General features: G+C 33.8%; 3 protein-coding genes across 4 annotated transcripts; 2 read left to right on the top strand and 1 right to left on the bottom strand.

Annotated features, from left to right (window-relative positions):
- Window positions 1–16390: 16390 nt before the first annotated feature.
- LOC141592905 (pentatricopeptide repeat-containing protein At5g46100) lies at window positions 16391–20132 on the bottom strand. The gene is made up of 2 exons (XM_074413794.1): window positions 18397–20132; window positions 16391–16630 (listed from the first exon to the last, which is right to left on the bottom strand). The coding sequence occupies exon 1, from the start codon at window positions 19967–19969 to the stop codon at window positions 18515–18517; it is 1455 nt and encodes a 484-aa protein (XP_074269895.1). The 5' UTR covers window positions 19970–20132; the 3' UTR covers window positions 16391–16630; window positions 18397–18514.
- LOC141592907 (protein DMP6-like) lies at window positions 16639–17254 on the top strand. Its single transcript, XM_074413797.1, has one exon. The coding sequence runs from the start codon at window positions 16647–16649 to the stop codon at window positions 17157–17159; it is 513 nt and encodes a 170-aa protein (XP_074269898.1). The 5' UTR covers window positions 16639–16646; the 3' UTR covers window positions 17160–17254.
- A 1231-nt stretch (window positions 20133–21363) lies between the features above and the next one.
- On the top strand, window positions 21364–25979 carry LOC141592906 (uncharacterized). Of its 2 annotated transcripts, XM_074413796.1 has the most exons (10): window positions 21364–21407; window positions 21858–22053; window positions 23183–23310; window positions 23783–23827; window positions 23955–24068; window positions 24397–24465; window positions 24578–24634; window positions 24736–24852; window positions 25181–25261; window positions 25349–25979. In XM_074413796.1, exons 2-10 carry the CDS (start codon window positions 21873–21875, stop codon window positions 25412–25414), a joined length of 858 nt encoding a protein of 285 aa, XP_074269897.1. In that variant the 5' UTR covers window positions 21364–21407; window positions 21858–21872; the 3' UTR covers window positions 25415–25979. The 2 variants fall into 2 exon arrangements, with proteins under 2 accessions (XP_074269897.1, XP_074269896.1); XM_074413795.1 differs by lacking the exon at window positions 21364–21407 and having other exon boundaries at window positions 21805–22053.
- The last annotated feature ends 1829 nt before the right edge of the window (window positions 25980–27808 follow it).

Consider the following 27808-nt stretch of genomic DNA (forward strand, 5'->3'; position numbering starts at 1 on the left):
TATACTGTTGTGAACACCTACCTATCAGGCTATCATTATCCCTTTCTTGCCTCTAAAACATTATTACGAGTATTAATCAGTGTATAAACCGTAAATACTAAGCCTGTAAAAATGAGTAGGATTATAGGTAGCTAGAAATCCTAGCATGCAGCCTTGCATGCACGACCAGTGACGAGTACGTATCATATCAGTAAAAATTTTAGTAATTACAAATAATATTATTGTAGATGGTTACATGTGTATTTATTTGTAACACCCCACGTTAATCGAAGAGGTCCTGTGTTAGACTTAAAATGGCTAGTGCTTAAAGGGTTTGAAAATACTACTTATATCAACAAAGCGCACTTTCTTGTATGGTCATCCATGCGAAAGAACTCCAAAGTTAAGCGTACTTGGCTTGGAGTAGTCTTAGGATGGGCGACCTCCTGGAAAGGTTTTCGGAATGCGCATGAGTGAGGACAAAATGCGTTATAAAGGACCCGTGTTGATCTGTGGGCCATGTACACAGCCTGGTGAACTATCATAAGTAACCGCTCCTGACCCGGTTTGGGCCGGGGTGTTACATTATTGGGTCGAATATCTACCTTACTTTCATAACAAAGTTACCTTTATGTTTCTAGGTTACGTAGCTTTCGTCTGAATTACTCCGTATTTGTATGTAATTGAGTAATGCATGGCATGCATGTAAACATACACTAATAATGTTACACCCCTTGTCTCCTGAGTTTTACGCAAAACATGAAAAAAATTGATCATCAAGAAAAATGACCTGTTACTTACTTTCATATATCATGCACATTACCATTCATGTCTCGCCACCAAAATATTCCGGTATTCACCTTGACCGCTCTTAAAGCCCGAAACTAAAAACATTAGGGTTTAAGATTTAATCTTTACGAACTCATATTATATCAAACAAATTGTCCCGGTCCAAATGTCCAATTGTAAAGTTCTGATTGAAACCTCTTCAATGTAGATAATGTAAACGAGAACTAGACCCTCCTGCAGATCAGGCACATCATCAGTATTCATATTACTTCGCCATTTAAGGATCCTGGTCTTGAACTTGACCTGTCCAAAAAATGATAAGTATTGAATTTTGTGTTTGAACACCGAATCCAAATATATTTGTACAAATTCAATACCTCTAATAGCTAAAGGAAATAGATAGTATAAATTGTTCCAATTATCAAAATAATTAGAGGTAAAGTTTTTCTTAGTAAATTGACTAAATGTGTGTACTAAACTATATAGTTAAGTCTACAATCTACATCTAGAATCACAACTGGAATTATACGTACACTAATTACAAAAAGGTTACACAACTTTTGACAAACACGCAACCATTGAGAAGCTGTCCACTATCACATGATCGATCGTATAATCCATACTGTATTTTTCCGATTTTATTTAATATATTATTAATACGTGTACGTACTATAGGTCTATAGTACAACAAGAACAAAGTATCTTTATGTATAACACTCAAATAAAGTATCGTTGCAATTAAAAAGATAATTAAGTCTCTTTTAAACGTTAATATCTATCTTAAGATAAAAACGGGTCAAATATATTCTCATTTGGATATATAAGACAATTTTTTTTTCGCTTTGTCCTTTCTGACTTAACTTTAATTTATTTCAGTTCAGTCCAACTTCATTCAGTTCAGTACAACTCATATTTAATTTATTCGAATTGACTTTTATTTCAGCTCACTTTCGTTCAACTCAACTCTATTCAGTTGAGCGTAATTCTTTTCAACCAAAAAGAACAAGCCTTAATCCTTTGGTTTCTTCCTTTTATCTCATTTATTATACTTAACTCGTTTTAAATTTAAGACGATTATCATCACCTTAAACAACTTGTGATTAGATTGTTTAAAAAAATACTCAAAAGAAATATTCCATGATGATTTCCAACATTCTGGTGGTCAGAAAGTAAATCAAAGTTGTGAGCACTATCATCTGACTGATTTGAATTATAATATACTCTTAATATACAATTATTATGTATTATGTATATACTTAAATTATAAACCATAGCATAAACCTTTATCAAAGGTTGGTGATTTAAGAGTAATTACCGGTTCATTTGGCGTAATTAAGATTGGTTCATAGATGGGTAATTTCTAAATAATGTAATGCGAGTTCGGAAAGTACGGAGTGTACACTCGCTTAATTATTTACAGGATTACGGTATAGTTTTCGGTTCGAATAACTATGAAGGGGGTCTCACTACTCGGATTTTTAATTAATTGTATCCGGAATTTCTGAAGAGTTGTAACTCTTCAGAAATACATCTCCCTATACCCTGTTTTGTCATTATAAATAGACAAAGGGATGAGAAGAAAAAGACACAGAAAAATAATTATCTTCTTCAGCATCATAGAACGACATAACATTCTACAACAAAATATTTCTATATTACGTCTCTGTTTTTTGTGCCAAAAATCAGAGGGCACCGTCTTATCTCAGTAGAAAGTTCGATTATACCCAGGCACTGTTAAGGGTCGAATTATTCTATTAGGAAAGCAAGAGTCGATTCGGTGCGGTTTTATTGTCAATCCTTATTCGTGCATATACAATTTTCTAACAATCTAATAGAATAATTTCGAAATATGTTAAAATGGCGAATGTTAAGGAAATGACAATGAAGATTAAAAACCGGAGAAGTTTGAGGCTGATTTCAGAAAAGTAGCAGAATGAGAATGCAAGTGTTTAAGATTTGTAAACTGTGAAGCGATTTACGTATTTGTCTCCCAAGTTCTTACTTACTTATTATGGATTAACAATTTATGGAGCGGTGCGTTATTTGTGATACTATAATTAGCAAGTTTATTTATTTGGACTTCACTGGAGATAAGTATATTTCCCTCTCTTTGATATTTGTGATGATTTAATAACAACATCATAGTGTTGGCCATATACATACGATTATGTATGGTAGAGTGTCATACTCCATGATAATCGCATAGTTATATGTCAATTGACAAAATATCAGTTAGGTGAGCATATTTGCATATGGATAAACTACCATGATTACAATTTATGTGACATTGTTGGAATGTTTTTCATGAGATTATTGATAGTTGGTTCTTTTATAATGGAAAGTTTGGCTTTGTTTCACCATGAGAATCATTGTAATTAACAATATTAAGTTATGATTGTATTAAATGAGTCTAACTACATTAAGTTATATTCTTCACTGCTTGTCGTTTGTTAATGGTTTTTGGTGAATCTGATTTATGATGGCAATGACGATTGTAATCTCATGGTTTTACTTAAATCATGATTTAAATTGGAAAGATTATTCTGATTTTGTAGATTATTCTGATTTTGTGTGATCACATAGTCCTGCACTAAATGTATAATGTCAGATTATATTATAATTTTACATTAATGGATTGGATTATATTTTGATCACTTGCTTTCTTGTATCAAGATCATGTTAGATTATGATTTATGGGACTTTGTTTCCCGTTTTATATCACTGTCACTGATAAAGAGAAATCTATATTTTTGGAATTTTTGATTAATGGATGCTTGACGGATGCCTGTATAAACATTTGAAACATGAATGATAATTATGGTCGACATAAATGGCTCATGGTCGTTTCATGCCAAGTTTAATCAATGGTGGTGTTTTGCTTATAATCACCGTGTTACCCATTTAGGTTTATGTTTCTGTTGACTAATATAATTGTAGTAGTTCAATGATTACTCAAGGAATGTACATTATTGGGCATGTATGTACATCAATTTTGATGGAATTAATATCACAATATGTCTATCTTTTGATGAATTGAATCATGATGCTCGGTATACAAAAGGTTGTTCAATGACATGTGATGAACCTTGCTTTTAGTTTAAATAATTTATTTTCATGTGAAATCATGTTTTTGGTGGTTTAAATATTTAATATAGTCAATATTAAGTGGTGGTACGTACGCATCGTTTATTGGCCATCACTAAGAAGAAATTCTTTGTTATTTTGTACTAAAATTGTAATGGTAACATTAGTTATTGGCTCAATGGAGTGTGTAAATATAATAAATTAACTCTCCTTGATATTATATGGGTGCTCGTATGGCTCAATAGCATAGTGTATTGGTGTTTGTGTGGTGTATAGTCACGGTTTAAAGTGACTTAAGACACACAAGATCCTTTAAGGAGAGAGTTGGAGAATCATCCATGATATGTGACATATATATTTATGTCAAGTTTAATCTTATTGTGGTTTGTGCTTATATTTTATACGGAGCAAATTTAATGAGATGGTTCTTTTTATTAGGTATTGATAAGAGTTGTTATTTGATCATGTATGAAGTATATCATGTGGAGTATATATGTACATGTAGACATGTATGTTTGTCTGATCAATTGGTTAAAATTGATCATGGTTCTTGTCAAAGTGCTAATAACTTTATACTCACATGGACATTAGAGTGATTAATGATTTATTTATGATGTTTTATCATCAAATGTTCTAATAGTCATGTAAAACTGATTATGAGTTATCATGTGTGTTGACTATCTTTTAGTTGAGTAACAATTTTATTTGATGATTGGTAATAAATTCATATGGATGTTTGTAGTGTTTTCACTATACATGTTTGCTAGTGTATATACTAGTACTGTTTTCATAAGTTTTTATTATATGGTATTATAATGTATGAAATGAGTCATATGGAGTGGAAGTGAGTATACTATAAGGCAATACTAAAAACCTGTAAATGGTATCTTAAATAGCCTAATTTTCAAGGAGGAGATGAAACTCACCCATATAGAACATAAATATTGAAGTTGTGTATAAGTTCACATTGACTATTTATGAGAAATGAACATGCAAAGAAATATTTATGAATTATGATGTTTTGATCAATGGATATATGATCGGTTATTTAATAATGTTGTTAGAGTTCTAACTGTTTTGTAATGATTTATTTAACATGTTAATAACTTGTGTAAAGCTTTTTAAAATTTTGATTATGTAATTGATTTTACCATATAATCTCGAGAATGATGGTTTACTATAACCATGGTGAGATTATGAAGTTATGGTGGTTTAACCATGTAAGAGGTACATCGGTAATATTGAATGTGCAGTTTTTTGACGAGTCCAGTAATGGCGTAGTCATTTGTTGTAGAATTTTAACAAGTTGATCTTTGGCATAGACCAAAGATGATTTACCTTGTAAAAGGTGGTTCTGTCATCGTGTTCTTCTATGAAGGACATGGGGGAGGTAATATGATCGTTGGTATTAGGATCAAGGGTGAGAGTATGATTATTGTATACCGGTTAATACTCTCAAAGGGCGAGTATGGCATTTTATTCAATAATAAAAGTGGAGTCATTACTCGGGTTTTCACAATGGCTTAATTATTGCGGTTTGACAAGTTGAGTAAGTATACTAGTATAGCTAGTACTCATCTTTGGCAAGTTATTAGGCAAGTGTGAAAATGTATAAAGTAAACCAGAATTATGGTTTGTCCTATGTCGGTTTTCCTTCGGTTTTAGAGGGATAATGTTATGCAAATTGAATTACTAATGTAGATGGTCATTTCTACAAGTGGTAGAGTGTTCTTGCTTATGGGAGGCACCATTAGCTTATGGTTTCCAAGAAGCGGATTTGCATTATGAGTTTGACATTGGAGTTGGTATGCGTAGTGTTAGCATATAGCCGGTTAAAAGGCTAAGTAGCTCAAGAAAATAATCTACGATGTTCCTTAAAGTATTTAACCAATTTCATTAATATAATTTTTGATAGTAAATAACGGTGCGCACCGGAGTGTTTGTTATAACACAGTTTGTGGACTATCATAAATGGGAATTGATATTGGTTGTTTTGTGAGATCTCAGTTTTAGTTGATCACTTTGCATAAAGGATCAGTTAGGGACTTGGTTATAAAGTCGGTTGACGGGATGGATCTAAAACTCGTATAAGATCCTTGGCGATAGGATACCCAATTCCCCTCTAATACAACGTTAGAGGCTGAATTCAATGTGGAAGGCCTATTGTTAAGAGATTGAAGCACACAATAATTTATATCCCGAGGTGTGTGCTTAGACTTGCATGTTGTAAGGTTGATCTTTTGAAAAAGTGTGTTTGCAAGGACACGATAAAAAGAATCAACCTATATGAACATGAAGTACAGCCGCTTCAAGGGAGTATGGGTTTGACTCCTGATATGTTCATGAATAGATATGGGACACTAGGCTTGAAATTAAGTGTCGGTTTATGTAATTTTTAGAAGTAAATTAGTTTATGTGTGAGTTATCTTCATGTATTCAAAATGGGTAGAAAGGGTTCAATGCTTAGTCACACCCCGATACTCGAATATTTGGAATGTGTAATTTCACTAAGTGGAAATTCAATCTTCGTGACATTTCCATTTATGCATAAATTGGTATGTTTGTTAGCTGTTTAATCTTGTATTACGCTTAAATGGGGGAGGAATGTTGGTGATTTAAGAGTAATTACCGGTTCATTTGGCGTAATTAAGATTGGTTCATAGATGGGTAATTTCTAAATAATGTAATGCGAGTTCGGGAAGTACGGAGTGTACACTCGCTTAATTATTTACAGGATTACGGTATAGTTTTCGGTTCGAATAACTATGAAGGGGGTCTCACTACTCGGATTTTTAATTAATTGTATCCGGAATTTCTGAAGAGTTGTAACTCTTCAGAAATACATCTCCCTATACCCTGTTTTGTCATTATAAATAGACAAAGGGATGAGAAGAAAAAGACACAGAAAAATAATTTTCTTCTTCAGCATCATAGAACGACATAACATTCTACAACAAAATATTTCTATATTACGTCTCTGTTTTTTGTGCCAAAAATCAGAGGGCACCGTCTTATCTCAGTAGAAAGTTCGATTATACCCAGGCACTGTTAAGGGTCGAATTATTCTATTAGGAAAGCAAGAGTCGATTCGGTGCGGTTTTATTGTCAATCCTTATTCGTGCATATACAATTTTCTAACATATTCCATGATGATTTCCAACATTCTGGTGGTCAGAAAGTAAATCAAAGTTGTGAGCACTATCATCTGACTGATTTGAATTATAATATACTCTTAATATACAATTATTATGTATTATGTATATACTTAAATTATAAACCATAGCATAAACCTTTATCAAAGGTTGTGGTTGACCATAGACTTTGTGAGATATAGAGCACTTTAGATAGGCCCATAATTAGATTTTTGGGGCCCTTGGCAATGTTTTTTCTTTGCAAACTTTGATGCTATAATGTGAGGATGGCTATATGATTGGTACTAATATAATTTTTAATTTCATTTTTATGGATTGTTAGTCCAAATATAATGAATTTGTGTATTGCTAGACCACAATTTCTTTTAGCAATTGGTCTCCCTTGTGACGGGTTACCATTTGTGGCGGATATTTTGTGAGTTAAAATGGTAACAAAATGGGTTAGTGGAGAAAGGGGACCACATGAATAGTGTTGCGGAGAGAGAAAAAGTGGGTACTTTGTGAGGTAAAATGGTATCCGTCATTCAAGAGTGACGGATATGTGCCGTCACAAACAAGAATTTGTGTTCTTTTAGAGGTTGGGCAAAAACCACTCTAGTAGCAAAACAAAATTGACTGTTATTTTGCAAAATTGCAATTGGTGAAAATAGTGCCCTAAAGAAAAAATTGAGTATGCATTATTATGAAAAAAAATACTCTTTTTACAAGAATGACACAATTAATAACGGTTAAAGTAAGTTTTTATCGACGTACCATCACGTATTTTGTTGATGTTTGGTGTCCAATTGTTATAATCCCATTGCAATCTTGATATTAGGGTATGGAAAAAAAAAATTACGAAGAAATTTACAGTGCTTTTAAAGCCGTTGAAATTTGCATTTTAATTAAGTATCTGATACTTTGTTAATTACATACCGCCTCACATTTTCTTTTAAAATGCACAATCAAATATACTTCATCCAATTCACAATAAACCTCCTTATTTCATTTTTCGGTTATTCACAATAACCTCCCTATTTCCTTTTTTGGTAAGTGTTTGTATGGTGGGGTAGTGTATTTGTGTGGTCCAAATTTAATTATATGGTGGGGTAGTATGTTTCCTTAATTTTTGTGCCAAAATGAAATGAGAGGTTTATTGTGAATTGAAAAGAGTATTAATTTTTAAGATATGAATTGACTATATGCAGTCCTTTATAAAATTTGGAAATTTGAGTTATAAATGACGCTATAAATGAGAGAACAATTAGCAGCTTGGCTTTTTTATCTGGTTGGATTATACTCCGTATATATAGATAGAGTATTTTGGTTTTCATGTAAAAAATATGACAATTATAAAGTACATAACATCGGCGACCACCTTCATGTGTCGAAGTATGTAATTTACATATTACAAATATATATACATATTATAAAATAAATAATCTACAAATACATACTGTATTAAGGAGTACATAACATCATGACTTTAGTGAATTTTGAGGACATGAAAAAATAAGCAATAAAGTGAAAGTTGATAATATATGATGACAACAACCCATTTGAGTGTGTCGCCATGATTGAATCTTAATCATCTAGAAATGGTTCAATCTACTTCCACTTTCTCCTACAAGTTTTATAATTTGTTGCTTTTTAGCATCCTTCTTCTTTTTGGGAAGGTGCCCAACTTTCACACTTCTTTCTTTTTGTCCATCACAATTCACAATCACTTCTCTTCCGAAATGATTAAATGTACTGTAGTAGAGTAGTAGTGTAGACTTCTATAAATGGCTAAAACTTACTCTTATATACTCCCTCCCATCCAGACCAAAGATTACAGTTGCTTTTTGGCACTATTTATGATCGTATGGAATCTTTGATATTATTCTTAATCTATAAGACAAAATATAGCCATGTGAGATCTTGTTTGATTTATCGTCATGAATGCTATAAGAATATCAAATTTTTATAATTTTTAATAATGAACTAAAGATATGCACGTTACAAAACGTGCCTCGAAAAGTGTGATAAAGCAACTGTAACCTTTGGTCTGGATATGAGGAAGTAATTCATTAAAAAAAAGGGACATAACACAATTTCGAGCCTAAAATATGTGTGTCAATTTTACTAGTTAAATTAGCTGATATGTGCTATTTTACACGAAAAAAATGTATGTTTTAAATAGCCTTTCATAGCAGGTATTCCTCGGTGGAACAAGTTTTTCTTCGCCCAGATTCTATTTAGTGTGAATTCGAATATTATCTTCTTGGTTGAAACATTGTATGTAACTGAATAATGAAAAGTAGAGAGAAGTGGGTTAAAAGTTTACACAAAAATCAATAGTTTTAATTATTGGAAAAAAAAGGAAAGTTTTTTTTTTTTTTTTAGGGTTTTTTTGTCAGAAACTACCTTATATTTAGGGATATTTGTAAAAATACTACCTTACATTATTTTTTTTATTTTCGGCTACCTTTGGTTTCTTTATTTTTGGTCAATAACTACCTATGTTAAGAGTCTAGACAGAATTGGTCAGTTTTCTGGCTTTAACCTATCTCGCATGAGTCCTTTATGTTTCAAACTTTGCTTAGACCCTATTTTGAGTAATCATGATGTACTTACGCTTAACTTTAAGAGATATTATTAGTAGTTATTATTGAAATGTGAAAACATAAATTATGCTTATTTGAAGTTAAATTGTGGTTTGAACGCACTTAATAACTCCACAACATTGCTTCAGGAGAAGCCTGGACCTGAGATCCTTGAAAGATTCACCAAAGTTTTAACCATTAGACTCCGCTTAGCCTTACGAGTTGTTGGGATGTTGGGAGTATCAAGGGGCTCAATCTCTTTCTCAATAATTCGAAGAATGTTGTACTCTCATTATCTCATGAATTGTACTTTGGTAAGGATAGAGACTTTACACAAGACTTTACTCCCAAAACGAAAGGAATACATACATAAAATTCTAATTCCTACATGTCGATATCTAATTGAGCCTTTAAGATTTCGTAACATGGTTTATCATGCTTCTAATCCAACCTTTACAGAACATTAGAGTTAAGTTAATAAAATTTACAATAGGGAGAAGTAGTCGCTATAATCAACTCATAATATCTTGTACTAAATAAAGTGATGATGATATAATAAGTTTGGAAGATACCACGCCCATCAAACAATAGAAAGCAGCCAGCATTTCCCCTCTTCTTTTTATGAATAATAAATAAATTTATTTAGCATTAGCTTACCTAATGATGATCATACATGTGCTAAACATTGTTTTTTCTAAGTTAATCACCATTATATATTAGAATAAGTCTCTCTTTTAAGACGGCAGTATTCATTTTAAGATGAAAACGAGTCAAATACGCTCTCACTTTCATATACAACACAAACCTTTTGTTAGTCTTTAGGCATCCTCCTTTTGTCCCATCTACTATACTTGACGTGTTTTAAATTTTAAACGGGTATAACTGTGTTAAACAAGAATCTGTGTATATATTATTTTTTTATAAGGGATAACTACAAATTGGACCCTTGATTTTCCACTAATGTTAAGTAGAACTTAGGTAATGCGATGTAATAGTTTTTTTTTAGGTGGGTTTCATGAAAAAGACTTGTCAAAAAGATTAGGTAGTCTAATGTGGAGGGTGACAAGGCTATTTCTGTCCAATTTATAAAATTAAAATCTGATTTGGATTTATCTTGTTCATGATTCTCATGTTCTTTATTCAAAACTAGATTTCAAGCCCGGGCGTTGCCCGGGTAATTACTCAACAGTGACTTAAAAGTATTTAACATTAAACTGGACTTTCTCATAGTTTTATCTTATATGTATATCTCTGATTCGTTATCGTAAATGCACAAGTTTGATTTTGAGACATAAGTCTAAGCCATAATCTTAAGAGTTGGTTAATTAGATTTTAGTCTCTTTTGAAATTTTAAACTATAACTTAAGTGATTTATTTCGTCTGTTTTTGAACTTATTCCGTTTGTGTCTTTGCCAATTTACACTTTGAAATAGGGAGTATATAACTATGTAGACAAATAGAGGAAAAGTTCAAAAATATATGAAATAAGTCACTTAAGTTTGGAGTTTTGAAATAATTTTAGGGTGAAAATCAACTTAAATGAAATATTTTAGGAAAAAATTTCAGGAGTAATTTAAAAAGATGAATTTCAAAAGGAATAAAATTTAATTAACTCTTTTTAAAAGTCTATCTACTTCTTCGGACAACCGTTTTCTTCTCATTTCAAGATTATTACAACTCTACTATGATTAGAATTTTGATTTACATCTTTGTTAATTAATTCATTATCTACACAATTTTTTTTCTAAAAAAAAATCCTTATTTAGTTCTCTTTTATATTTAGTTTGAATTGGATTCTTTAAGAATGCACGGAATACCGTAAAAGTTAAACTCTCTAAATTCGTTTGGAAAGTCTCTTATGATATGAGATGGAGAGACTAATAACTAAATCATGAATAAAAACATGATCGCCCGTATTCACGACTTATATATGTAACCTAATCTACTACACGTAGATAGCTCGTTGATGTAGTATACATTCATATGATATGCTTTTGTCTTAAACACGAAGTATATAATAATATTGTCTGTTGAAAAATCAGGTTAACATATTATAAACTAATTGGAGCAAAAAAAATAGGAGAAGAATATATGAGGAGAAAAGGAGTAGAAAAATTAGGTGAATATGTAATACTGTCATGAAAATATAATAGATGATTTATTAAATACTTTTAAATCACTGTTGTGTAATTACTTGGGTAACGCCCGGACTTGAAATCTAAGTAAATATTTCTTTTTTTTTTAAAAGAATGCACAAAAGCTTAAACATAAGTTCCATTCATTACAACCTTAAGTTAGTCTAATTAAACACAAGTTTCCCGCAATAAAAACCCCTTGTACGCATAAAAAAATTGATATCATCATATTACATTCAAACTAATTCTATGATACATATAAAATCATGATTGACCTGCAATTAACGACTCGGTTATATACTCAGAGTCGCCCATACATATATTATGATTTGTTCAACTACTATATTTATTTATCGTGAAATAAGACGATGTCACATTATACTATAAATTGTAAAGTAACAATAAGTACCATAACCGAAAAGGCTCGTAGAGTATTACATAGTAATATTGTATCCTATACATACTAAAATTTAGCATTTAAATCCATGTGATACTAAACTCTGGTATTCAAAGCCTTATAATCCCTATCTTTTTATTAGTTATCTTTTAATTTACTATTTTAAAATTATGATAATAGTTTACTATTTTAATTATCTTTTTAATTATACACATAATTTATTCAACAAAAATAGTAGCCAATGAAATCGTTCCAAAGCAATAACCAATGAAATCGCTCCAAAAGTTCCTCTTAAGTATATATATTGATTCTCATGTTCTTTATTCAAATCGGATCGTAATATTGTATCTCTTCCTCTAAAAATCTCTCAACTATTGTAACATAAAAATGTATTGCCATTTTGCCAATAAATGGAAATATACTCAATTGAAACATTTCATGTGTGAATATAAAAAAAAAAATACTTGTACAATCTTATTAGTCATCTTATCTTTTTTTTTTTTTTTTTTTTGGCAGCCGTAAAAAAAAAGTTTATACCTTGTTGTTTTAGTTTATGCTATTAATAGTCTCAGTTGGGACAAATTGGTAAAAAAGAAATTGGGTGTAGGACGAATTGGTAAAAAAAACTAATTAAATGATATTTAGACCAAATAAAAAAATAGATGATAATATTAAATATTTTTAATGAATAAATAATTGGTCAATAGTATATGTAAATAATTTTTCCAATACCTAATATATATCTTCAATTTGAATTTCTATTCACTTGAAACTACATTTACTACATTGTACTCTAATTCAACTTGCATAATCATATATCGAGCTAAATCAATCAAACCGGGCTAATTATTACGAGTGTTAGCGGTGGAAAATAATATACAACGGTTTTGATATAACTTCGATTTATACAAGTTTTGGTACATAAGAATTAAGAGTTTTTTTTTCTTAAGATCTTATCGGGACCTAGTAGGACAAAGTCGAAAATATTTTTTTTTTCGTAAAAAAAAAAAGGTAATCGAAGTTAGAAAAACAAGTAATCACAAGTTAGAAAACAGTAAGATACTACATACCAAGAAATTGTGTACGCAATTTAACCGAGTACTTGTAAACTATATACCAATTAAACAGGGTTGGATCTGTACAGTAACATTTAAGATTTTAGGATTTTAAAACCGTATAACTAAGTAAATAGTATTTGTTCACCACAACGAGTGGTGGCCTAGCGTAATATGAATCAATTCAGAATATAGACAGTCCATCTAGATGTAGAACAAGTATTGTTGATTATAGTTTAATATTGAACTTTGGTCGAGAAATAATAGGTAAAAAAAATTAGCACATATTGATTAAAAACACTTACTTTGATTTTTTATTTAAATTTTGACTTAAATATTACTTAATCATTTTTTTAATCAACATGGAACAAAACCTTAATTTTTTTTACCAATTTGTCTTATACCCAACTTTTTATTTACCAATTCGTCCCAACTAAGACTTTTTTTACCAATTTGTCCAACTAACCCTACTTTTTTTACCAATTTGGTGGTTTAGCCGATTATGTTTACACAGTTTACTTAAGAATTGTAATATTTTAAGGTAGTTCCAATATACTAAGGTTTATCCTCTTAATGTTGTATGCAATATAAGATGTCAGCTATCTTAACATGTAAAATTATAACGCTCATAACGAGTGGTATAACTTAGGACCTACGTTCAATCCTGTTAAATCAATACCCGTAATGAATGCAGTATTCTAAGATAGTTGTTGTATAATCAGGTGTATCCTTTTATTCTACCAGCTAAAAGATGTCAGTTAACTGAGTTGATAAAGTCGTATATATAAAAGAAAAAATACCTATTATCTGGATTTAATTCCGTCAGCAACAGTATCCGTAACGGGGCTAAAGGTATGAAATCTGGAACCATCCAAAATCAAAACAAAGATAGCAATATATATTTGGAGCAAAGACAAAGGATAAGAAGAATCAGGAAAGGAAATGGGGCATGGAATTAAGTGGATTATTGCATAATAGTATCTGAAAAACACATCACATGTGCAATACTGCAAAATTACAGGTCCAAAATTAGTGTCTGAGGAAATGTATCACCAAAGTTTGTGTGTAGACATATTTTCTGAATCGAGTATATGCATAATAATGCATAACATTTTGGAATCTACTCAAAAGCTGTTCATATAACTCAATAATGAAAAAGACCAAAAAGTTATTTTCTGACTTTGTTCTAGTCTTTGGATTTTGTGTATAAGTGGGGCAACATGAAGAGATTACCAAGCCCATTAGGCCTTATTTGAATGCAAAAAGCTTGTCTAGAAGGCCCAAAATTTTGGACTTCAAATCAATTCCACAATCCTACATAAGCTAATGTAAGTAACGGGTTTAAACTTGGTGGCTAAGACGGAGGTACTTCTGAATACACTACTACATGAACTAAACTAACGGTTTTAAATTTGGTGGCTAAGACAGAGGTACCTCTGAATAATCAAATTAGTCGCCACGATCACATACTTAGAACCTACGTTACTCCGACTCTTTTAATTTCCTCGCGTACCCGTGTCCGACACTCGACACTCGGACTTGGTTATGACACTTGGACACCTCATTTTAGAGCAAAATATGCATATTTTTCAAAAAAATAGCCGAGTCCAATACTTGGACACGCACTCGTGACGGATACTTCTAAACGAGTCTGAGTGACATAGCTTAGAACATTGAACAGTTACTCTAGGCTTCTAGGTTCGAGAGGATGATTTGAAATGTATATTTGGGAAAGGAAAGGAAAGGAAAGGATGATGTACAAAATTCCTTTTTTTGATTATCGAGTTCAGTTGAAAAGATTAAAGAGAGAAAAAAGTTTTGCAACCTTAGCTAAATCTCTACAAAATAAGAAAAAATTTAGTTTTTGATTAAAAATGTCTTACTCGAGTGGTTAAGGTAAAAAAGTTCGATAAATGATAAGTGCAATTTTCTCTGCCTTTTATATTATTCCATATTAGCAATGTGCCTCTTCTTAAAAAAAGAAAAACATTTTTTGTTTCAAGCATCAAGAATATTTAAATATAAGACGTTTCATAAAGAATAGTTTTTTTTTTTTTTTTTTTTGACAGCAGTAAAGAAAATATTCTTACAAAGCACCTACCCGACTCTCGGAGTCGGATTTATTACTAAATTATTAGGAAAAGCAAATAAATTACAGATGGGGTTGACAACCAATATAGGCTTCTTAGAATCCGTATACTTAGCATTGAAATGAAGTGTCTACGTGTCGTATGACATATCTATGATTGAGTGTCAAGGACTCAAGGCCGTAGAAACCAAGTAATTACATCAAAATGAGTCTAGGAACCTAAAATACTTGGAAGAAAAGAGCAAGGAGCCACCGTTGCATATGGCGACGATGATGAGCAAATAAATCAATCATCGAGACCCAAACCCCCAGATTCACATAGATATGGTCGATACTCGATAGTCGATACTGCATAAAAGTGCTTTTAAAATAGGCCGTTATTTTCAAAATATTGACGAAAAATTTACAATATGCAACACGGCCATCATCTAATGTCATGCAAACAACATAGCTACGCTTACGAAACTGCACCGTGGAATGGATAAGCAGTAATGGAAAGAACAGATGTAAGGGATGGCATTCTACAATCTACATAGCGTAATATACATGACAAATACATAATGATGTTATTTTAACATATAAAGGAATCGAAAACTTGCTACCAACAAACTCCAACGTCACTTAATGAAAAGTTTGCTAAATAAGTGCTCCTTCATGTTTTATAACGCCAAATCTGGTGTCATGGATTCTTATTAAGTATGTTTTCTTCTTGTGTCAACAAGCATCAATATATCACCTTTTACCAATATTAGAAATATCGTGATAACGGTATTAAATCATTCTAAACCATACTTGCGTATTTTTATCCTTTGTACACGCATTTTCCTTGCGTATTTTTATCCATCGTCAGCAAATTGATAAAACATGTATTCCACCGAGGTTATTTACCATTTTACCCTTATCGGTTATCATTCACACCATATCGTCAGTGATGATAGTATGACCACAAAATTACCCATACGATCATTGTAACCCGCAAAATATACCCATGTTATCATAGGGCGAGCAAAAAAACATGAAATATCGTAGGGAGAGCAAAAAAAATGATGATGATTTGTTAGAAGGGTAAAAGTTTTATTTAAGAGCAATTTTACCCTAAAAAGGTAAAAACGGATACTTTCCCAGTTTTCCGTCATAATTTTCAGAAATCGAAGAAAAGTGTGTAACATTGCCCAACCCATATTAATGTTATAATATAACTTCATCAACAAGAGAAAAAAAAAAGATAATTGTTATATATGATTTTAGTAAAGTAAGCTTTACCTCAAAACCAGCTCAGTTTTCTATTTCTTGCAAGGAATGACTTCCTTGGCATCGCTTTAGCTCTACTCAATGCACCTCTTGTCATCTAGGATCCATCCATAAATACAGCAGTCGATGAAGAACCTGTGGAAACAAAATAATGAACATAAGGAGAAACTCCATGGAAATTAATCAACACGATGACGCTGAACAAAAGACTCCTCTCCTCCGAGATAGATCTTTCCCCGACACAGTGGAGAGAAACCCAATACAGCAAGCCATCAGTCAGACATTTCAGAGCACAGCACACTTGGCTAACCTACTGCCAACTGGAACCGTCATGGCGTTTCAGCTCCTCGCGCCCATAATCACAAACGTGGGCCAGTGTGACGATGCGGGCCGAGTTATGACATCGGTCCTTGTTGGCCTCTGTGGGTTGTCGTCTTTTCTACTCAGCTTCACAGATAGCTTCAAGGACAAGGATGGTAACCTCTGTTATGGGTTTGCCACTACCAATGGCTTGTGGGTGATTGATGGGTCTGCAGAACTACCACCATCAATGGCTGCAAAGTACCGCCTTCGTTTCATGGATTTTGTTCATGCCTTCATGTCGGTATTTGTTTCATTCCCCACACACCGTCATGGAATTGGTTTCCCCCTGACTGCAAGCTGATACTATGATTTGCATGCACCAATTCTAATGTATATATATTACATACTCTGAATCTAATTTGACATGAACTTGTCAGATTCAATTATCAATGTAAATAATCTACCTCCGATTTTCAAATATTGAATAAGAACATTTTTCCATTAATATAAAACTAAAGAGCAGACCATTACATTACTGATAAGATTCTAGTCTGCAAGTAAATGGAAAATGGAGTGTGCAGAAAAGACACTCCAAGGTCTGAACATTACTCCACTAGATAAACAGGGAAACCGACATTGCCAATCCCCAAATAAAATTCTTAAGACCAAAATTCTTAGCCAACCAGTAGATTCATAGGTTTACCCCAGGGTTTAGCACCTCTGTGCACAACCCTTAGTACATGTCATCAACAGTAAATATTTCCACATTGCAGATGTAGTCTCCCAAAAATTATTTGTTACGATTCGCAGGAAATTTATATTTGAAGCTACAACTATGACCTAAGCATGCACCAACTTGCTGCTAATACGTAATAATATCCTTCTCTATCCTTTACTACTTGATCAAAAACAAAAGCTAGTACACTAACTAGTACAGAAAGATTGCACTAATACAGCAGAGAATCATCGTCTTCAAAACAGAAAGAACTAGATCCTTGCATCTCAAAAAAGTCACTACCGACCAACAACACTAGTGTGCAAACTGCTTACTCATATGAGTACAGTCACATGCTGGTAAACAATGATGGTCATAGATTCCTAGTCAGTCAATAGCAAGAACCAACAGAGGTATTAAGACATTCCCATGATGAGTTACGGCCACTAATATTGAATACAACCCAACTCAACTTTCCGTGAAACTACCGCTAGATATACCATTATGCAGAGACCAAGGGCTAATATCGAATAAAAAAACAACGGGAGAGCAACAAAGTGTCACGAAATCTCAGTGCTCCAGAAGACCACCTTCATAATGATCACTGGCCACTTCTGGCAATTACATTCCTCCTCAGATTGCAGGAAGGAAAAACATAAGAAACCTTTGTTTCCAAAATGCTCTTTAATCTGATTTATCAAAATTTATCTGATACCCTCTTGTATAGTTACGTATCGAACACCGGTTATAGCTCAAGACTAACGGCAATAAACCTAAAGAACTCAGTTTGATTACCAATTTTCAACTCTGATACTTTTGAGCAATAAGAAAGACAAGAGAGAAAAAAAATTATAAAGGGAGAAACAGATTGACAGAAGGTAACCTTGTGATGATCCGTCATCCAGGGCCACCAGACTAGATGCCAATGACGAGAAAACCAACGCGAAGCTACAGCAGGGTAATTAGCCATGAAGGCATACCCATCGCATTGTACAACCAATTCAACTTACACACAACTTCTCGGGCTCATCAAACTTCTGGAGAAACAAACCTCGTAAGAGTTCAGCAGACTCCAACGTATTTCTTTCATCACAAAATCCCTTTAAGATATCCCTCCACATCTCCACATCAGGAAGACACCCGTCACAAACCATATGATCAAGTATGTGGCAAGCTTTGTCAAAGTTGCTTTTCTTGCAAAACCCTTTTATAAGAGAACTAAAAAGTCCGGGTTCAACTGAAAGGCCTCTGGTTCTCATACTCAGGTACAAATGAAAAGCACGATTTATATCAGTTTGACAAAGACCACTTATAACATTGTTATGAGTCCTCACATGTATGCTCCAAGTTAACCTATTGGGTAAGATTCCTGCGAGTATCATTTCATCAAGAAAGTTAGCAGCCTCTTGGAACTTGCTCAAGTCACAGAAGCTACTTATGATCTTCCCATACAATCCCGCATCAGGTTTCAAACCTTGAAGTTTCATCCTATCAAAAAGCTCCAAAGCTTGTTCAACATTGCCATCTTTACACAACCCTGGAATTAGAGTACTATAAGTAATCATGTTAGGGGATAGGCGTTCCTTAACCATTACGTCAAGCAGTTTCATGGCCTGTGAAGAACGCCCACATTTGCAAAGACCATCCATCACAGAGCTATAAGTGAAAACATTTGGTTTTACACCTTTACTAGTCATCTCCTCAAACAACGTCAAAGCTTCACTCAACTTTCCCGACTTGCAAAGACCATGTATCAAAGAACTATAAGTAACAACAGTTGGAACACAACCTTTCTCCTCCATTTCTCGAAAAAACCCATTTGCCTCCTCAGTCCTTCCAAACTTACACAACCCACTAATCAAAGTACCATACGTATACGCATCAGGAACACACCCACGATTAGGCATTTCACGAAATATACTAATCGCTCCATCAACCGTCCCACCATTCTTACACAACGCCTTAATCAATATATTAAGCGAAACAACACTAGGCTGAATACCCACTTTCCTCATATACCTATAAAGCCTCATTGCCATCTTCAACTGATTCTCATCAACAAGAATCGACAACAACGTAACATAACACCTCTCATTAACCTCACACCCAAACTCCTTCATACTCTCAAACACCCTAACAGCCTCCATAGGCTTATGAACTCGACCATACCCACGACAAATCGATAAAAACACTTCCTCGTCGATTCGACACCTTTCTTCCTTCATCCTTTTAACCAAATCCTCAGCAAATTTAAACTGATTCCCAGATACTAATTTAGATATCATAATCCCAAATGTAGTATGATTATGTCTATACCCATTTTTATACTCACCCGACGCCGAATTAAATACCGCAATAGCTTTAGATAAATCCTTTTCTGATCGAATTAATTGTTCTACTTGCAATGTTGTTATATTTTTTGACCATTTCGTTACTATTTTCTTAGTGGGATTCATGGAGGTGTAATTGCATCCGTAAATTACTTAATTCAACAATTGAAAGACAACAGAGAAAGAATATAATGTGTTAGATTAAGGAATTACCAGTTATTGATAAGCTGTTTGTCGCGATTTGTGGATTACGCTGTTCTAATTTTTCCCCAATTTTCTAGGGTTTTGGAGGCATTGAGCCGGACCGGTTCCCGCTTATCTCAAAAATTTGAGTGAAACGGGTCAGTTGGGTTGGGTTTGGGTTGGATTTCTGGCCGGATTAATTTTGGTTTTGCAAGAAGTCCGAGTGATTTATCAGACCGGGTTATTTCAAGTTTGGAGTCATTTTTGGTCAACTAGCATCAAGTTGTATATGGGTGATATTTAGTGTGCAATAATAAGCATTCAGGTCGGGTTACAATGGGTCTCAGGTTCGGGTCAAGCTCTTAAGTTCGGATTCCAGGTCGGTTGGGTACTACTCGCATCAATTTTGTCAGGTCTAATTTTAGGCCATGTTTTGGTTGAAAAGAGTTAAGTTGAACTTAACTAAACCAAATGATATTAAGTTGAACCAAAATGAATTGAATTAAATTGAGTTAGAGTAAGAGTTAATTTGAATAGAATTGGTTGAAATTGAACTAGATTGGTTAAACTGAACTGAATGATATTGAGCTGAATTAAACTAAAATTAGCTGAAATTAAACCAGAGAAAATAGAGCCTAAGTTCACTTTTATTTCAGCTTTGATCATCCCTTTGTAAATACGCGTTAGATTGTTCTTTTTTTTTTTTTTGGGTTTAGTTCAAATAAAAATCATTATTATATATAAAAAAAAAAATTCTATCGGATAAGACTACTTTAATGTTTCGTAAAAAAAAAAAAAAGTATTTTGTTCCTTCAAAAAAAAGTATTTTCTTTATTTTTATGGTATTTATTTCTTTTCTTTTCACCATTCGACCATAACTTATCAAACACCTTACTATTATATGAAACGCCCTTTATTTAACGAATCATCTACACCATAAAAAATTGAAAAACCTTTAAATCTTTCAAACACCGTTCAAATCGGGTATCCACATTTATTATTATTATTTTTTATGGGGAAAAAACCCGAAGGCTTTACTTCATTAACGACAAATAAAAAAGTACATCATCTCTCGCAATCGGCGGTAAAACCTCCGACCAAACAGACCTACCTACCAAGCAACCAATCTAAGTCTAACATGAGCTAAAACGTGAGCCACACAGTTAAGTATAACTCGAATAAAGGCCAAACATGGTCAAATCTTTTGGGGCCTCAGATCACCCTTTTCAAACGGTTTAACCGAGTCGAGTTGGTTTTGTAACGTCTACGGTCCACCCATCCTACCCATCCTTTGGTAACCCAGATATTAGTAAAAGTCTAAAACCAGTCAATGAGAATTGGACGTCTCGAAGTAGAAACTGGCTGGGGAAAGCTAATTCCATCAGGGGGTGTTTGGTTCACTCAATATAGGTATGAGGTATGGGTTTGGAATGAACCAAACCCATACCATGTGTTTGGTTGACAAAATTGAAGGTTTGATACCCATACCTCAAACCCATGAGGTATGGGTTTCTCATACCCAGGAAGGGGGGTGGGTATGAGATTGATACCCATGGTATCAAATTACAAATATTAAAAAGTGTTAAAAACAATTGTAAAAAAATTATTTTATATATTTATTTGATTAAATTTCCTCTACATAATTTAATAGTATAAAAATTATTATTAAAAATATTGTATTTTAAAGAGTTTTTAGCTTTGATTAGTTTCTAACCCCATACCCCCAAAATTGAACCAAACACAAGGTATAAGGTATCAAGTTCCAACCCAATACCACCCAGGTATGATTCCCAATTCCAAACCCATACCCACGCGTGAACCAAACACCCCCTCAGTGAGTGTAACAATGGCGACGATGAAGATCAAAATTCCTCCATACCTCACATTCGCATTACTTATCTCTCTAACTTCAACGCTCTTCTTCACTTCCAATGGCGAATCTCAGATCATCAGCGACTGCGATCATCACTGCAATCTCGCTTTGACTTCCGAAATTGAGGCCATGAAGTTCAAGCTTCAGCAATTAGGTATTCTGTTAATTTATCCCTCTTTTTTTCACTGATTTAATTCTTATTTTCTATATACCAGCTATAAATTACTAATTGCTTGATCATCAATTGCTAAGATTTAGTGGTAGCATAATTAGTCATTGATTGATTATCAATTTATCATTAATCTTGAACATCGGCTCCCGTAAATTGTGAGGTAAGAGGGTGTCAATGTACGAAGCCTTATCCTTGTGCTAGCAATACAAAGAGGTTGTTTCTGAATGACCCAAAATGAAAATCGTGTCAAGAGATGATTGGTAATTCACAATAGAAAGAAGTTCAGCCAATTTAGTGAGCCATTTTGCTTTATTCCATCATAATCGAGAATCGAAGAATAACGAGTACTCCTTGTTTCTCCGTCAATTGTTGTCCTTTGGTTTTGGCACAAAGACCAAGAAAAGGGGAGGGGGCCAATAACTAAATGACAAGTGGAACTAAATGACAAGTGGAACAAATTGAGTGTGAATGATCAAATTGCTTATCAAGTTCATTCTTAAAATAGAAAGGACAACAATTGATTGAGACACACAAAAATAGAATAGGACAACAAATGACCGGGACAGAGGGAGTATTTGATTCCGTTGAATTTTGAAATTGTAATTGGATTAGTGATGATAGTTTATGATTATGTTATGTGATCAATGGCTGGATTTATAGTTTTAAGAATATGTATCATTCGTGTATCAACATTGACAACTTTACCCTAAGGGCCTCAAGAGTTCTTGCAAATTGCAGGATTGGAGACGAATGTACGCAAACATAGGGAGGGTGTTTCTAGATGGCTTAAAATGAAATCTACGCTGAGTATCGCATCACATGATTACAATTTCACAATAAAAATTAAGCGCTGTAAAAGCCTGTGTTTATTCCAGGACCAAATAAAATCGAGTCTTTGACTCTATTGGAAATCAAATTAATCTAATTCATGTTTCGTGGTAGAATTTTCAAAACATTGAAAGTGTGGAATTAAAACTGCATTTCTTAGTGGGTTGTTCAATTTTGAGTAATGACTTTTTTTTGGTAAACTCATTGTGGAATTTGCTGTAGTTGTATGACGTTCAAATTTAGTTTTCCTACAAATTGAGGACTTGTGGATTTTGAGCTGCAGAACATCGATTTGAGACGACCGATCGTGAACTCAACGCAAAAGATACCTATATTGTGAAGTATGAGGAGCAGATCGAGGAACTTAGCGAAACCGTTCATCGTCTCGAGTCTGATTTGTCCAACGTTGAGGTCAGCATTGTCGCAATAAAATGTCCACGGAAGATTTTTCCTACACTGTCATCTGCTTACCTAATAATTAATTTCGTCAATAAATTTATTTTGCATTTTCTCTGCCACTTCGTTTGTCTCATGATATACCCGGCTTGCTCAAGTACAGCGTTTTGACTACCTTTGCCAGATATGTTCTTTTTTGTGAAGTTGGGTCACTGACTAGTTGTCTCCTCAGTCTAGTCATATTTGATGTCAGTGGTTGTTGCCCCGACTCTTTCTTGATGAGCTTCTTACTAGTTCTGGCAATGGCTACGTGGCTTAGTCAGATAATGAATTTTGACTCTCTTTCGAGTTTATTTTCATTTGTCGCGATGTTCAGTGATGTGTCTCTTAAACGTCCTCACATATTATCTTGTTGTTGTCCGAGACTTTGTTAATGTGTGCATAATTTTTTGACATAAAAGCGATTTATGTTAGTAATTGTTTGCAGGAGCCACCCGAATATGAGCAAGCGGTAAACGTATTTGAAGTACAGGTATGCTTATACTTAGTTAGTAGGCTCTTTCTTTCTTTAATTACCCCTTTTCGAGGATTAGAGGGAACTAGAAAAGGGAAAAAGATATCAATGTAGCAGCTTCATCTTCAAACATGAGCATTCTTAGGTACACAAGCTAAAGACTGGTGTGAAAAAAAATGACAAAGAGCTTCAACTACTGAAACGTAAGGCGGAAGCTTCTGAGAAAAGGGTGGATTTACTTGCTACACAAGTTAAGACGGTAAGACAGAGGCTAGCCTTTTGTCAATTCGTGATTGCATATGTTTCTTGGATTTGACTTTATGAATCACTCATATGTGAGTAAACAATCTTATGAAATATTAATATGATGAAATAAAGCAAATTGGCTTACTAAACTATTTGTGCATCTTATATTGTGAAGTAGCAGTCAATTGGTGCTATTTTTGATGCAATTGGCCATCTGAAAGCACACTCCTCGTGCAACTATAGCCAATTTATGCAATTTTTTAACGCAAAATAGCTTACTAGATATTTTTATGAGCCATGTAATTAAAATACCTTTTGCTGTCTCATTTTGGCGTTTCCAGATGGCTGTCATTGTCTCGGAACTCTGGCTTCATATTCAAAAGCTAGAGCAAGCTCAGGAAGTCATAGAAGTATGACATCCCCTAAACATCTGAAGAGCTATGTTTTGCATTTATGACTAGGCTTGAGATTCGTTGATGCCTTGACCATCCTTGATCATAATAAAATGTGACCTTTCTGCAGAGAAGAACTACTGAGCTAAGGAGGTACATCCGCAATCAAAAGTGCTCCTTTTTCAAGGTGCGCTTGCTTATCTAACGTATTTCCTGTTTCCACTTTTGTTACACATATTATTGTTCCTTTGTCCTGAACCTTAGAAAGACTTTATTCGTCTTCTTTAGTTCGTCAGCAGTTTTGGTGGTATACGACGATATCAAGAAATTGTAGCTCCCTACACTTCTGAAGCACTTAACTTACTGAAAAGGTCACTTTTGGCTGTCAAGAAGTATCACCACCAGGTTAGTTATTGACAACTCTCAAATTTGCCCGAAAATAATGAATAAAGTTAATGATGGTCGAGTCTAGGCTTAATGCTTAGCAAACCATTATAACGAGCTGTGGACATGAATGAATGAGGAGATTTGAATTCTAAGTCTGTCGGGTAAAATTTTCCGCTGAATCGAACATATAGCGGTGGAACTTATACTATTATGCTGTAGTTTTGAAAAAACAGGGGGTTCATCATAGATTTCCGTTTCTTTTAGTGCTTCTCGCATTTAGGCCATTGGGATAATTCTTTGGCTAGTACTATCTCTTTGTTTAGCTATGCTAATAGATGTCCTGCAGCTACAAATTGTTGTCAAACGGGAGATGGATAAACATGGGCTCACTGGTGCTCTGGCTGGCGAAGAGTCGGTATTTCTTCTTGTAAGTTGATTCCGATTTCTGGGAGCTCAACTATCTTTCCGACTTTCACAGTTGCACTTTATCTAAACTTGGGTTTGATAATTCCAGGCTTCTATTATATTCGTTTTCCCGATCTTGCTTGGCCGGATATGGTTCTCATCATCCTGGAGATAACTGCTCTACTCCATTCAAACGACTGTCGACTGCTCACATTCCAAATTTACTGTCCTCTTTTTACTTTGTTGGTCAAGCAATGTCAACTTTGACCTTTATTAAAAAAAAATGTATATAGAGATAAATATAAAATTTCTCTAATGTATATTTTGAGTAAAATATCGGTCAAAGTCGACATTGTTTGGCCGTCAAAGTTACCATAGAAAAAAGGATGGAGGAAACGATGTGCAGCATAGGAGAACACATGTTTGGCATTCCGAAGGTTGACACAGACGGTACAACATTACTGGTATAGGAAAAATATTATGCCTTCGTCAAAGAAGTTTATACCTACAAAGGTTCCACTCCGATGAACATCAAAGTTGGTGATTGAACAGGGCTCAACAGAAGATTCAAGATCGTTTTCAGGATGAAGAAAGTCTGATAGGCTTTTGAGCCACCTTGATCCGAGCCAACTGTCAATGAACTACGGAATATTAGACGCTGTTTGTTGGTCTGGAAAATTTATTTTTAAGCTGCGATATTGGAATTTACTTATTAATGTATTTCGCGAAGTGTTGGGCGCTGTTTTGTTGTTCTGGAATAATTTTTTTTCGTTGTCTTTGTTAATGTTTTCTCATAAAGGTTCAAAAGCTAGATCAGTATGAAAATTGAACTGCAGCTAGCCTCTTAAAAGACAGTCGCGGACATACAAGTACTTGTGTAAGACAGCCTTACACAAGTACGGAGTATATTGCAGAACGGGTTGTTTGATAACTTTTCCCCTAATATGTTTCGTGACTTCTTGGTGGTTAAATCCGTTCTACACGATAGGAGTACTTGCTTAAAACGGCCTTGCAAGAGTAATTATTCCTGAAGCTGTAATTTGATGTTAATTTACTCGAATCTGTTTAATCTAAGCTACTTAAACCGAAAAAAGTAAATAAATAATTGCGACGAAAGTGTATTAATTAAAGGGTTATTAATTAACGGTCTCAAGATGGATATATCAATACCGACAAGTCTTTTGTTATATCCAAGCATTTTTTTTTGTCTTATCAATGCGAATGGAATGCTGCCAGACTGCCATACTGGTTATGTTATTTGACTCGTCTTAATTTTCCGGATACCGTCTTAAATGAGATTTTGTTTTTGCACTTTTCTTCATCTTCATAGTCAAATTTTTAGCGGGGAATTTTGAAAACAATCGACAGAGGTGAGCAAGGGAAGTGTACGATGACTCATGTATGAACAAATATGGAGATGCTATGCCTCGGAGGCATAGCATTTCCATATTTGTTCATATATGACGTTGAAATTGATGTCGAGTTGATGAAGGATGAGAGGTTTGTGAAGGTGAAAATGGCGGTTGAAGGATTGATTTTGGGAGGCATAGCCGCATAGCATCTCCATATTTTTTTCGATTACAAAATATTAATATTAATTAATGAAATAAACTCTGTATGTGTTTACATTAAACTTGCAATGTACAATACAGTCAAATACTTCACATAATTCTTTTTTTTTTTTTTTTTTTTGACAAGTTGAAGAACTCACAATCGAGCCCGATTGGCTAAACATAACAACATTTTCATAGTGAAGTAAAAACTGGAAATCGAAACTGACAAATAAACTACTCTCTCGGTCGAACAATAGTTTACGCTTTTTTTTTGGGTGTTTCAATCGATAGTTTATACTTTCCTTTGTTGGTAAGTTTTACTCTCTACTCTATTTTTTGTATATAAAGTATACGTAAACATTTCATTGACATGTTTCAAGAAAATACTTATTGATTAAGACCAACATAATTTGACCAAAATGTCAAATAGAAATAATGCATACGGGATGAGTCGAGGGAGGAAATATACTCCGCTCGTCTTAATCATTTGTTTAACTGTATTATTCATTGTAAACAAATAACCGAGACGGACGGTATATTACAACAATTCACTGTAAACGGGGTAAACAATACAGAAAGCCCCCCGGGCCAACCTGGCAAGCAAGTCCTTGATCTGCACAACAAGGATCCGGATAATCTTCTTGAGGGTAAGCATCATCACAGTGCATGTAAAACTCACGACATGCTTCCTGAGCTTCGACCCCAAACATCTGGTGCTTTACTGAAATTATTAGCATATATATATTCGTTAATACTCCGTAGTAAGTAACCGGTGACTTTAACTTACCTCTTTCATTTAAAAGAATGAGATAGATTGGTCATATTCCAAATGACCAATCTAGTTTTCTTATTAAAAAAACTCCTTAGTAAAATATAAAACTTAAAAAATTTCGTTATTTCCGTACAATAAATGTTCTACAACGTTCAACAATCTCGTCTCGTGCAAAATATTGACCTGGCAAATGGGTCATTCGGGTCGAATCACATCGGGTCGGGTCATTTTGGGTCAATCAGGT

Source organism: Silene latifolia, chromosome 7 (genome assembly GCF_048544455.1).
Source record: "Silene latifolia isolate original U9 population chromosome 7, ASM4854445v1, whole genome shotgun sequence".
In the NCBI taxonomy this organism is placed as follows: Eukaryota; Viridiplantae; Streptophyta; class Magnoliopsida; order Caryophyllales; family Caryophyllaceae; genus Silene; species Silene latifolia.

Excerpts from the sequence above, each read along its gene's own strand:
- LOC141592906 (XM_074413795.1), top strand. The coding sequence starts at position 21,810 with ATGATTCCCAATTCCAAACCCATACCCACGCGTGAACCAAACACCCCC. Across the intron at positions 24,466-24,577 it reads AAGCTCAGGAAGTCATAGAA|AGAAGAACTACTGAGCTAAG; the intron begins GTATGACATCCC and ends ACCTTTCTGCAG. Across the intron at positions 24,853-25,180 it reads TCAAGAAGTATCACCACCAG|CTACAAATTGTTGTCAAACG; the intron begins GTTAGTTATTGA and ends GATGTCCTGCAG.
- LOC141592905 (XM_074413794.1), bottom strand. The coding sequence starts at position 19,969 with ATGAATCCCACTAAGAAAATAGTAACGAAATGGTCAAAAAATATAACA.
- LOC141592907 (XM_074413797.1), top strand. The coding sequence starts at position 16,647 with ATGAACATAAGGAGAAACTCCATGGAAATTAATCAACACGATGACGCT.